Source organism: Podarcis tiliguerta, assembly GCF_965153285.1.
Source record: "Podarcis tiliguerta genome assembly, chromosome: 7".
Taxonomy (NCBI): Eukaryota; Metazoa; Chordata; class Lepidosauria; order Squamata; family Lacertidae; genus Podarcis; species Podarcis tiliguerta.
The window spans coordinates 7,258,384-7,271,350 of NC_139540.1; the positions used below are offsets into that span (position 1 = coordinate 7,258,384).

The window sequence follows — 12,967 nt, forward strand, 5'->3', positions numbered from 1 at the left end:
AGCTAAAAGTTGGAAGGCTCGGGACAGATAGAAGAAAGACCTTCTTCGTGTTAAACTATGGAACTCACTCCCACAAGAGGCAGTGATGGCTACCAACTTAGACGGCTTTAAAAGAGGATTAGACGAGTCCATGAAGGATGTTCTTCTAAAGTTCTTCTGATGTTCTTAGGTAGCTGCAGGTGGGTCTGAAATATACCCAGTCCAAACTTCCTCAACTGCTAGTTTTTAAAAGAAGAAGGTAAAAGACCCCTGGCAGTTAAGTCCAGTCACATACGACTCTGGGGTTGCGGCACTCATCTCGCTTTGCTGGCCTAGGAAGCTGGCATTTGTCCACAGACAGTTTTCCTAGGTCATGTGGCCAGCATGACTAAGCCGCTTCTGGCAAAACCAGAGCAGTGCACAGAAACACTGTTTACCTTCCCGCTGGAGCGATACCTATTTATCTACTTGCACTTTGACCTGCTTTTGAACTGCTAGGTTGGCAGGAGCGGGGACCGAGGAATGGGAGCTCACCCTGTCGTGGGGATTCGAACTGCCAACCTTCTGATCAGCAAGCCCAAGAGGTTCAGTGGTTTAGACCACAGCGCCACCTGCGTCCCTCCAACTGCTAGTTAGTCTTGCCTTATTGTACTCTTGTATCCATCTGCCAGTGCGAGAACAGGTTGCTGGAGTAGATGGGCCAATGGTCAGATCCAGCAGGGCTTTTCTTATACACTTATGTTCTTATGAAGTGACATTGCTCTTCCTTTTCCTTTTTCCTAAGTGTTATAGCTCAGAAGAAGATCATCTGCTTTGCATGCAGAAGGTCCCAGGTTTGCTTACCAGCCTTTCCAGGTAGGTCTGGGAGGGATCCCTTGCCTGAAATTTTGGGGTGCTGCTTCCTATCAACATGACTGAGCTGGATATATCAATGGTCTGACTCAGTGTAAGGCAGATTCCTGTGTTCTTCTTTCCCAGCTTAGAGACTAGAGCTAAAAAATCTTTAAAAGGCATGTTTGGTTGCTCCCCTTTTTGAGTCATGTTTGTTCTACTGCCTCAAACCTGCCTTTTTGTTTTTAGCAACGGCGAAACCTAGCAGATGACAACGTTAATGTGGAGAGTTTGATGAGAAAGGCTAGAGGAGAAAAGAACAATGCCGAATGATTAAAGACTTGGAGAGTCTGGCATTAGGTGCTACAAACTCTGATTGGATTTGGTAACCAAGGAGTCTTTGAAACATATTCCATTGCAGCAATGGACGAGGCATTCCAAAACATTTGGCAGATAAGCCGGAGAAATTAAGTGTGGATGTGTTTGTAGGGTGGGTGGGGGGAGACAATCTTGAAGAAAGGACAAGAAATAAACAAAGAAGGATCCCGATATTAAGTGTGAATGGTGGTTTTGCCAACACTGAACAGAATGTCCCTCCTTTCCCATCAAGGAGAAATCGAGCTCAGAGAGGAGAGCAGAATAGCCTTGTTTGTTAGTAATCAGAGGCTATTTAAAGCTCAATGTGGAGCTGCTAGGAGGACTTACTGGGGCGACATTATGGTGAGCATTACAGACAAGAATGGTGGGGGAGTTCAGTGCAGTTTGCATTTAAAGTCGAACCTATCTCATTCACATGTTCCGAAGCAATGCAAAAACCATCCTTCAAATTCAGCCATCCTTTGAATTTTGCACTTCCCCAAATTTTGCATTGCTGTTCTCTGGCCAGGTAATCTGTACTAAGATGCATTTACTGAAGTGTCCGTTTTTTAAAAGGCGTATCATTGAAACTAACATACAACTATGGGATCAAATGTGACGGTGTCCGATTTTCTTGGCTATTGGCCAGTTACATATATATTTAATCTAATAACACTCTGACCACTGCTCCCAACTTGTTCAAGAACAGAAATCTCACATCAGGTCCTGGGTTGCCCTTCTGCTGGTCAGCTCTAGGGCTGGTTGATATCTGGTTTCCGACATCATGATATAGATCACCAGCTAAACATCATGATATACCAGTATATCACAATGTCTGAAATAAGGATGGAGCTATGTAGAGGCATTGGCTGGCTTCAGGGTTTTCCCCATGTTGTGATTTTTTGCCGGCGCCTGCTTTTGTGATTCTCTGCCCCCTGTAGGAGGCAGGGAATTGCTGAGCTGGCAGAGTTAACGAGGGCTGCAGGAATCAAGAGAAGCATTGGCTGGCTTCGTGGTTTCCCCCACATACACATCATGATTTGGAATATATTGCCAGGTCAAAATCTTTGAAACTGATATCACAATATGGACTTCAAACTGGTTTTGGCTGATATATCAATATATTACCCACCCCTAGGTAAAGGTAAAAGGTAAAGGACCCCTGGACGGTTAAGTCCAGTCAAAGGCAACTATGGGGTTTGTGGTGCTTTCAGGCTGAGGGAGCCGGCGTTTGTCCGCAGACAGCTTTCCGGATCATGTGGCCAGCATGACTAAACTGCTTCTGGCACAACAGAACACCGTGATGGAAACCAAAGTGCACAGAAACGCTGTTTACCTTCCCACCGGAGTGGTACCTATTTATCTACTAGCACTTTGACGTGCTTTCGAACTACTAGGTTGGCAAGAGCTGGGACAGAGCAGTGGGAGCTCACCCTGTTGCAGGGATTCAAACTGCCAACCTTGTGATCAGCAAGCCCAAGAGGCTCAGCGGTTTAGACCACAGGGCCACCCGCTTCCCACCTACCCCATATCAGCTCCATGGCCAACTGTTCTAGCGCACAGTCATTTAGGGTACCTGGAAATGTCATCTCTTTGCACTGACTGGAACAGATATTGCAGGTGAAGTCAACCAGTACTACAACATTTCCCCTTTCGAATGCTTTGTTGTTCAATCATTTAGTCGTTTCCGACTCTTCGTGACCCCATGGACCAGAGCATGCCAGGCACTCCTGTCTTCCACTGCTTACTTGTTTTCATTAATTCTCTCCTAAATCTCTGTCTGCTGGCTGCTTCTCCACATTTCGTCGACCCACTGATGGAGTGTTCCTTTCCATTGCAAAAAAAGCAACTCCAGGAGGATGGCCAAAATAAAAGCATGGAGCCGTGTTGCTTGCGAGCAGAAGCCCTGAGAAAAGATCTCTTCCTTGGCTGAGCTAACACTAGGTGACAAGAAGCTGAACCACACTTGGTAGGTGAGTAAGCAGAGGATCGTTCTGGGCTGTCGCTTCCGGTGGATTGCAATGAAGAAAGTGACGAAGGAGAGAAGCTCGCCAATTGAGTCAGTGGGACTATTGTAGAGCTGCATTGGAGAGGCACAGCTCCTAAATCTGCTGGGCCTTGCGATAATAAGTGGGAGCCTGAGGACCTCGTATTGTCACTTGTCAGGAAGAGTTTGCTCCTTCGTTTGCGATGGTTGCCTTTGGCTTGCATTTATTCAGCGCAACATATATCATCTCGGGAGAGGAGGGCTTTGTGGAGGAACTGTAGCACTTCTCTGTTCCGTGGAGAAGAGATTAAAAACAGAAATACCCCCCTCACTCTCTTTCGCACACACTCACTCACAGGGAGAGAATTATTTTTAGCCCACAGGTCGCTCGATCTACAATCCAATCTAACTACAATCCAATCTAATAAAAGTCCCCATCTCAAAATAGCAAGGTGAACGGCCCTGAAACTTTCTCACTCTTTGTAGCACTTTGGACTAGTTTTGTGCTGAAACCTAGGAGCCTAGGAATCTGCTTTCTACTGAGGCAGACCACTGCTCCATCTAGATCAGTGTTGTTGAGCTCAGTGTTGTTGACTGGCAGCAACTCTCCAGGGTTGCAGGAAGGAGATATTCCCAGTCCTATGTGGAGGTGTTGGGAACTGAACCTGGGACTTCTGCATGCAGAGCAGATGCCAAACCCTCCAACATTTCTCTGATGAAAATAGGTAAAGGTAAAGGGACCCCTGACCATTAGGTCCAGTCATGACTGACTCTGGGGTTGCGGCGCTCATCTCGCTTTATTGGCCAAGGGAGCAGGCATACAGCTTCCAGGTCATGTGGCTGGCATGACTAAGCCGCTTCTGGCGAATCAGAGCAGCGCACTGAAACGCCATTTACCTTCCCGCCAGAGCGGTACCTATTTATTTACTTGCACTTTGATGTGCTTTTGAACTGCTAGGTGGGCAGGAGCAGGGACTGAGCAACGGGAGCTCACCCCGTCGCAGGGATTCAAACCGCCGATCAGGTCGGCAAGTCCTAGGCTCTGTGGTTTAACCCACAGTGCCACCCGTGTCCCTGATGAAAATAGGGACATGATGAGGATGAGGATGATACTACTACTACTACTACTACTACTATTAATTTTATTGTTTATATATCCATCCACCCACCTGACTTGGTTACCCCAGCTCCTCTGGGCGGCTTCCAACATGTATAAAAAACAGAATAAAACATTAAACATCAAGAACTTCCCTATACAAGGCTGCCTCCAGATATCTTCTAAAGATTGTATAGTTACTTTATCTCCTCGGCTTGGGGGTTGCATTACTCCATACCCTCCATCATTTCTCCAATGAAAATAGGGGTGTTTTAAGGCAAAGCGGGACATTCTGGAATCAAATCAGAAACCCAGATGGTTTCTGGTAGAATTGTAGAGTTGGAAGGGACCCTAAGGGTCATCTAGTCCAACCTCCTGCAAGGCAGGAATCTCAACGAAAGCATCCATGACAGATGGCTGTCCAACCTCTGCTTAAAAACCACCAAGGAAGGAGAGTCCACAGCTGTTGAACAGCTCTTACTGTGAGAATTTCCCCCCCTAATGTTTAATCAGAATCTCCTTTCTTTAACTTGAAGCCATGGGTTTGAGACCTAACCTCTGGAGGTGGAGAAAACAAGCTGATGGTGTGTGACACTGGGAGGGTTAGCCATTGCAGACCCTTCAAGTGTCTCTGTTCTCCAGGGACAGTCACAGTTTTACAGAAGCTGTCCCAGTTTCTGATCTGATCTCGGGATGTCCCACTTTCATTTGTATAAATGGCAACCTAGTCAGATGTTTGTGGTATTATTATTGTTGTTGTTGTTGTTGTTGTTGTTGTTGTTGTTGTTATAGTTATTATTATTATTATTGAATAGGACATCCCTATTTTCATCAAGGAAATGTTAGCACCCCTGATTTCCACCCTTCACTTGCAGTTCAGTAATATAACAACAACAACAACAACAACAACAACAACAACAACAACAACAACAACAACAACATTGTTTATACCCCACCCAGCTGGCTGGGTTTCCTCAGCCACTCTGGGCAGCTTACCAACATCTCTAAAAGCATAATATCAATACCTGAAAACTTCCCTAAACAGGGCTGCCTTCAGATGTCTTCTAAAAGTCAGATAGCTGGTCATTTCCTTGACATCCAAAGGGAGGGCATTCCACAGGGAGGGCACCACTACCGAGAAGGCCCTCTGCCTGGTTCCCTGTAACCTCACTTCTCGTACTGAGGGAACCGCCAGAAGACCCTTGGAGGAGGAACTCAGTGTCCGGGCTGAACGATGGGGGTGGAGAAGCAGAATTCCTGGACTGTAGGGTAAAAGAACCCGGTGTCCATTTTGATCATACTGAGGAGGCTACAAAAATAACTGGGTTCCGTAATGAGTTCATTGTTCCCTTTTACTCAAGAGGCTGCCAGTGTCACTGTGTCTTGTGGGGGGAGGGAAGAGAGCACCTAGTGATTTAATGTACTTGGCAGAAGGAGACAGATTTGGCTTGGCCCCAAGAGGAATTCATTTTCTTGCTGGTTTTTGTCGCCTGGTTTCTGTATTTGCTTTCCACATTTAGTGATTGTGTGGAGGAAGGTAAATCCCCAAAGGTGGCTGGCCAAGAGTAATGACAGATTCAGACAATCAAAGACTCCGGTAGCTTCACTTAATTAACTAATGGCCTGCATAGAGTTGTAATGGGATTCGAAAAGAGAAAGCTTTTAAGCAAAACCCAAAGCCAGCAGCATCTGTAATAGGAAGCAGCTGATGGCACGTCTCTCCTTCGCCCCACACCCTCTGAGATTCATGACACAAAAATCTAAAAGGATATTGCTTCTTGAATGTTATGGCTTTACACCCCCTAGCGTCCCTGTGCTGCAGCTGCATCAAATTCCACACTCAATCTTTGAAAGGAAGTATTGAGAGCAGGGCCATAAAGAAGGCTGATCGCCAAAGAATTGATGCTTTTGAATTATGGTGCTGGAGGAGACTCTTGAGAGTCCATGGACGGCAAGAAGATCAAACCTCTCCATTCTGAAGGAAATCAGCCCTGAGTGCTCACTGGAAGGGCAGATCCTGAAGCTGAGGATCCAATACTTTGGCCACCTCATGAGAAGAGAAGACCCAGATGTTGGGAAAGATTGAGGGCACAAGGAGAAGGGGACGACAGAGGACGAGATGGTTGGACAGTGTTCTCAAAGCTACCAGCATGAATTTGACCAAACTGTGGGAGGCAGTGCAAGACAGGAGTGCCTGGCATGCTGTGGTCCATGGGGTGACAAAGAATAAACGACTAATCAACAACGACAACAAAATCAAGGAGAGGGTTTTCAAACCTGTGTTCTCCAGTGCTGTTGGCCTGTAGCTCCCATCAACCCCAGCTAGCTTAGTCAATAATCAGGCATACCTTCTGAAATATACTCGGAGTCGAGTGTGGATTTCATGCTCTTTATTCAGCTCATAGTAGTGAGGAATGGAAGTTCCCCCCAAAATATCTGCTTTATATACATTATTTACACAACTGGCCCCACGTGATTGGCTAATTTTGGGATTCTCCTGTAGGCCAATCAGCTTGCGGATTCACTTCCACCTGGAGTTGGATTGGGTGACTCCCACAGACCAATCAGACTGCTGCATTCTGAATCCTATTGTTCTAGGACCAAAAGAGACAGCTGCATTTTGGATCCTATTCAACTCAGTAATAATAATAATAATAATAATAATAATAATAATAATAATAATAATAATTTATTATTTGTACCCTGCCCATCTGGCTGGGTTTCCCAGTACATAACACCTTCCAACACTTCTCCGATGAAAATAGGGACGCAGCATTCCATAATGATAATTTTACTATTTTTATCCCACACATCTTACTGGGTTGCCCCAGCACTCTGGGCAACTTCCAACATAAAAACAACAACATAATAAAACATTAAACGTTTAAAAAAACCTTCCCTATATAGGATTGCCTTAAGATGGCTCAGGGGTTGGATAACTCCATACCCTCCAACATTTCTCCAATGAAAATAGGGACATCCTAAGGAAAAGCGGGACATTCTGGGATCAAATGAGAAACTGGGATGGCTTCTTCAAATCAGGGACATCACTGGAAAATAGGGACACTTAGAGGGTCTGGTCAGGGATGATTGGAGTTGGGGATCCAAAGTTGAAGAAGACCCACCTAGGCCATGATTTCTGATCGTTTGACCTGCACATTTAAAAATACTCTGACCTGTTTTCTAAACTGTATGAGAATCACTTGCCTCCAGTAGACCTCTATTTTTTCTTTGTTTCTGCATGAGTGGCTGGTTCTGGACATGTTTTCTTCTTTCAAAGAGGCATGCTCAGACCAGTGACTCATCCAGAGACTCAATGGTCTCCTTAGAGATCTAGTTATTCTGCTGCAACTCTGCAGGGAAGTGAGTGAAAGATAAACTTGCCTCCTTCTAGTTACCAGGCACACCCAGAACAGTGGCTCTTGCAGTGACATAGTGAGGTCTGCCCCATAAAGAGCCCAGAGGAGAGCAGGCAGTCATGTAGAGTTGCACCAGGCATCCTCCATGGAAGAGCTCTTTGGGTTCACAGAAACCCTTTATTAGACCGCTCATGACACACAGACACTATTTCACATGCCAATTCCATTATAAGACTTCTTTAGCCCTTATTTAACTGCATTCTGCAGGAGAGCTTCTCAGTGACATTCAAATGATACTAGAAGCCTTCTCTATACCCTCCAACATTTCTCTGATGGAAATAGGGATGTCCTGTTCCATAACAACAACAATAATAACTTTATTATTTATACCTCACCCATCTGACTAGGCTGCCCCAGCCACTCTGGGCACCTTCCAATATATATAGAAACTTAACATTAAACACTAAAAAGGTGACCCGAAAACTACAATTAATCCAGAATGTGGCAGCTAGACTGATGACTGAGGGCAGCCGCTGAGACCATATAACACTGGTCCTGAAAGTTTTGTTTTTTGTTTTTTTTAAAACCTCTGCTTAAAAACCTCCAATGAAGATACCCCACCTTCTGAAGTAGAGCATCTTGGCTATGAGACCTGAAAGACCTGCCAGTGTGGTGTAGTGGTTAAGAGCGGTGGACTTGTAATCTGTTGAACCGGGTTTGATTCCCTGCTCTTCCACATGCAGCTGCTGGGTGACTTTGGGCTAGTCACAGTTCTCTGAAGTCTCTCAGCCTCATTCACCTCAAAGAGTGTTTGTTGTGGGGGAGGAAGGGAAAAGGAGATTGTTAGCCGCTTTGAGAATCCTTAGGGCAGTGATAAAGCGGGATATCAAATCCAAACTCCTCCTCCTCCTCCTCCTCCCTGACTTGCAAGCCTTTTTCCACCTGGGCTAAGAGGGGAGAGCCTTGACTGACTCCAACTACAAAAGCTGAGGCTGCGGAATAGATTCTTGGGCTGGTGAATTGTTTAGGTAGATTGGTGGAGGATGGTTGCTGCTGTTATTGACATTTATTTTTGTATCTTTATTTTGGATGATATTATGATTTATGTGGATCCCCCCCCCCCCAATTTGGTTGCAAACTTTTGATGTTTTATTGTTTATGTTGTTTGTGACCACTTTCGTTATAATGTAATTATGTTTTTTTTTTTTTCACATTGTAAGCGGCCTTGAGCATGGTTTTAATTATGGAAAGGTGGCATACGAATAACAGTATGTATGTATGTATGTATGTATGTATGTATGTTGTGCGTTTCATTGTAGAACAGCTCTGTAGAAGGCATCTGAAAGAAGGCAGGGAAGGTCTAGGCTCCAGACATCTAGGCTCCACAGGTCAGGCTCTGCCACAGGTCAGGGTCTGCCACAATAAATATTTCCTAGCAAGGGCTAATTGAACTTCAGGGCTGTGGGAAACTACAAGAAGTGCCCATCAGAGGTGAAGCATAAGGGATCAGATGGTCCTTTCCGCTTAGGCTGTTTCGGGCTTTGGAAATTCACACAAACACCTTGAACCTGGTCCAGGAAAAAAAAAACTGGCAACCAGTGCAGCTGCCACAGCGGAGGAGCAACATATTGCCAGTAGTTTAGTCATGTAATTAGTTTGGCTACTGCATTCTGCACTAGCTGCAGGTTCTGAAGCAGATACAGGGGTAGCCCACATAAAGTGCATTGCAATAATCAAGCCTCGAGGTTACCAGTGCATGGACCACTGAGGTTAGACGATATACTGGCTCATGTCTGCATTCCATTATATAATTGCATGCATTGATCCTAAGAACTGGAGTCCTAGGCATACTAATAGAATCAGGCTATTGGAATGCTCTGACTGCTCCAGGTGTGAGGTCACCTGTGAGGTCACCACTGAGTGTCTATTATGCTGTATGAAGAACCTTCCAATCTCCTCTGGGCCGTACCAGGAGGAGCCAGCAGGAGTCATGGAGGACCAGCCACCCTCATCACATGCTTCCAAAGAGACAAATGAAGTACCCTTTGAACTGCATCCCCGAGCAGATGCCATCCGCTCCAAGCTGATCTACACTTTCTATCTGATTGACTATCTACGGGGGCTAGGCAGTGCTATTCCACGCCATAACATACGAGATTTCCTGGACCACCGGAAGCTAAAGAAGATAATGCTCACAGACCATCACCAGCTGGTGCGCTTCAATGTTGCGCCCAAACGGAATGTCGTGATTACCCGAGAAACACGCTGCCGTAACCGTATCCGCGTGCGCTGCAGCCGCTGGCCCCCTGTTGCTATTTGGGCTTATTCAGTCCTGAACAGCCAAATCTTCAAAGTCTTCATGATCATCCTCATCTGCCTGAACATGGTGGTCCTCATGATCTTAGTAGAGATAAAGGATAAGTTGGAGGACCACTTTGTGAAAATGAAGATAGCAATGGAAGTGATGATCTGGGTCATTGTCCTCATCTTTTTGGTGGAAATTGGGCTGAACTGGGCTGTTAGCTTTCAGGATTATTTTAAGAACTCCTGGAATGTCTTTGACTGCACAGTCACCATCATATCCTTTATCCCTGAGTTGATACTCCTCGTTGAAAAGAAACACAGCAAGGCCGTCACATACTTCCTCCAGGTTTGCCGTGTGATGCGATGCTTAAAGCTCTTCCCTAGACTCCGGCAAATCCGGATCCTCATTATGTCCCTCTTCAAAGCAATGAAAGCCATGAGCTTCATCCTGGTGCTCCTCGTCTTCTTCTTCTATGTTTTTGCCGTATCAGGCATTTTCTTCTTTGAGGGCTATACTCGCTCAAACCTGGATGACCTAGAGTACAACAGGTATTTTCAAGACATGCCCAATTCACTGGTGACCATCTTCATTCTCTTCACCATGGACCATTGGTATGCTCTGCTGCAGGACACGTGGAAGGTCCCAGAGATAAACAAAGCAATCAGTGGCTTGTTTATCTGCTTGTGGCTCCTCATTGGGGCATTCATCTTCAGAAACCTCATGGTGGCCACCATGGTCACCAATTTCCAGACCATTCGGAATGAACTGAGTGAAGAAATGAAGCAGATTGAGACTCAGCAGAAAGCTGACAAATTTAAGATGGAATTGCTGGAAAAGAAGTACAGCTCACCCCAGGGGCAGGACAAAATGAGCATGGGGCCATCCACAATATACAGCATACCAGAAGTCGAGGCTGGGACTCTGGATTGGGAAACATATGTCCACAAGAACCTGCCAGGGCTATACGAGGCTGCTAATGACGAGCAGGTCATTTGGCCCCGTGACGCCCTCTTCCGCTACTTTGAGCTGCTGGAGAAGCTGCAGTATAACCTGGATGAGCGCAAACAATTGCAGAATTATGCCATCTTGGCTCTGTCCAACCTGGAGGACAAGGAGTGATGGCTTCTGAAGGAACAAGAAGATGCAAGTGTGGACTTCTGCTTCTATTAGATTAGAACTGCAAGGAAAGATCACAAAACCACCCGGTCTGCAGGTTTTGGACACTTTTTGATGTCTCTAGGGTTTCATAGCATTGATGAGCAAGGCACACCAGGGTGCACCCTCAAATGCCACATTTTCCTGTGGGCCAGACAGACATCTGTTCTGCACATATGTAATATTTGATCTACAAGAATAAAATCTCCCATCCCCCAGAAAGTTGGCATAAGACACAATAATGGACCAAAGAGCCAACTTTTTATTAATTAACCACAAGTGTCTTGCAATAAGCTAGGAGTGACCTGCTTGAACGCTGGGGATAGCCTTCCCTAGGGGAGGCAATGGAATGAACAGCTCTGTTTCCTGTTGAGGAAACCTCACTCTGGCTTCTGGATCAGAGGATTGAGTGGTCCATGCCCTTCCTTTTCCACTCACTAAAAGGTGAGCTGGGAAGCGCTAGTTTGCTCCATTTCTTACCTGTTCTATTCCTGTCAGATGGGTGAAGCTTCTAGGAACCAAAAGTCATTTCCTTCTTCATCCACTTGAGCTGGCCGTTGATGTCTGGTAGGTGACACGGTGTCCCTTCAACATCTCAGTGAACCACAACCCCATTTCCTTTTCTCTCCTTGACCACACTCCCTACCTGTTGTGGCAAATCCAAGGAGTTCATCAAGCAACTGAAACCCACCATACTGAGCTCAAAGAGTATGTTGTAGCTGAAGCAATGGTACACCTTTGACCAATATGGGTGATACCACAAATTCCTAATGAGCACCCTAGTAAGTGACTGACAAATCTATCCTCCTGGAAAACAGAAGAGCAGTCTTATTGAAATGTTGCAAATAACTCCTTTATTCTGAGAACACATATCCACATACAGAATTTTATTGCAAGCTGAGAGAATCAGTTACATCAGTAGTAGAAGGATGTTTGCGGTTAATTAATTAAAGAAATGTTTCCAGCTTTAAAATGATTGATTATGGTATTGCCTTTCTTCCTGAATTCTTATTTTAAGTATTTATTTAAATTGATTCAATGAATTGTTCATTCGAGGCTCAAGGCAGCTTAAAAAATTGGTAAGAACAAGTCAAAATATGATGGCTTGGATCCAAAGGTTCTCTTTCTCTGTTGGAAGGAGAATTTCTTGTCCATCAGAAAGACCACTTGCATCCAAGGAAGATTCCCATCAGGAAAGAAAGTGGCATCCATCAGAGGAAGGGGAACTGTGGATCCAATCCAAAAGAAATAAAAAAACAACACAGGATTAGATATATTACTCCAAAAGTAAATGGAGAGGTTAATCTGCATCATCAAAGACCAAATGGAAGAAATGAGACAGTAAAGAAGGGAAATGACACCTCTAAAGGCACTGATTTTGTTCACTCTGATTTTCATACATGTTAGAAACACATATTTGGGCCTAGCCAGATGACCAGAGTTGGTGTGGGGGCTGATAAAGGGAGAGGCAACATTTGAGCTTTGTGGGGTCCCGGTCCATGGGGGCTGGTCTACGGGAATTACTGAGACACAGCCCTCCCACCAGAAATGTCAGGCAATTAAAAAAAAAAAACCATCTCAAGATCTCAAACACTCTCTTGCCTGTCCCCCACACACTTTATATTTCCTTGAATTTACTGAGGCTTTTCTACCAACCCTCATGGACCATACTGGCCAGGGCTGATGGGAGTTCTAGTCCAATAAGATCTGGAGGGCCACAGATTCCCTATTCCTTATTTATATGTTTTCATGATTTGGACGGGCGGCAGCTGATAATTCTTTGACTTGGTAGGGCTGCAATTTTCAACCTTGCTTTTCTCATCACCGTAAGACTTGTACAGCATGTGCTTAGGAAAGTGTGCCTTTACACATGTGCAGAGTGCCATTGCTGTCTCTTC

At 45.2% G+C, this 12,967-nt stretch overlaps 2 protein-coding genes across 3 annotated transcripts in view; one reads left to right on the top strand and one right to left on the bottom strand.

The window, feature by feature from the left end:
- Nucleotides 1–12,967, bottom strand: part of LOC310682170 (mas-related G-protein coupled receptor member H-like) — a 381,144-nt gene that overhangs the window by 242,524 nt on the left and 125,653 nt on the right. The window lies entirely within an intron of this gene.
- Nucleotides 9,514–12,045, top strand: LOC310681846 (cation channel sperm-associated protein 2-like). The gene has a single exon (XM_083449814.1). The coding sequence runs from the start codon at nt 9,546–9,548 to the stop codon at nt 11,031–11,033; it is 1,488 nt and encodes a 495-aa protein (XP_083305940.1). The 5' UTR covers nt 9,514–9,545; the 3' UTR covers nt 11,034–12,045.

What these genes read in the sequence shown, in the direction of transcription:
- LOC310681846 (XM_083449814.1), top strand. Translation starts at nt 9,546, where the DNA reads ATGAAGAACCTTCCAATCTCCTCTGGGCCGTACCAGGAGGAGCCAGCA.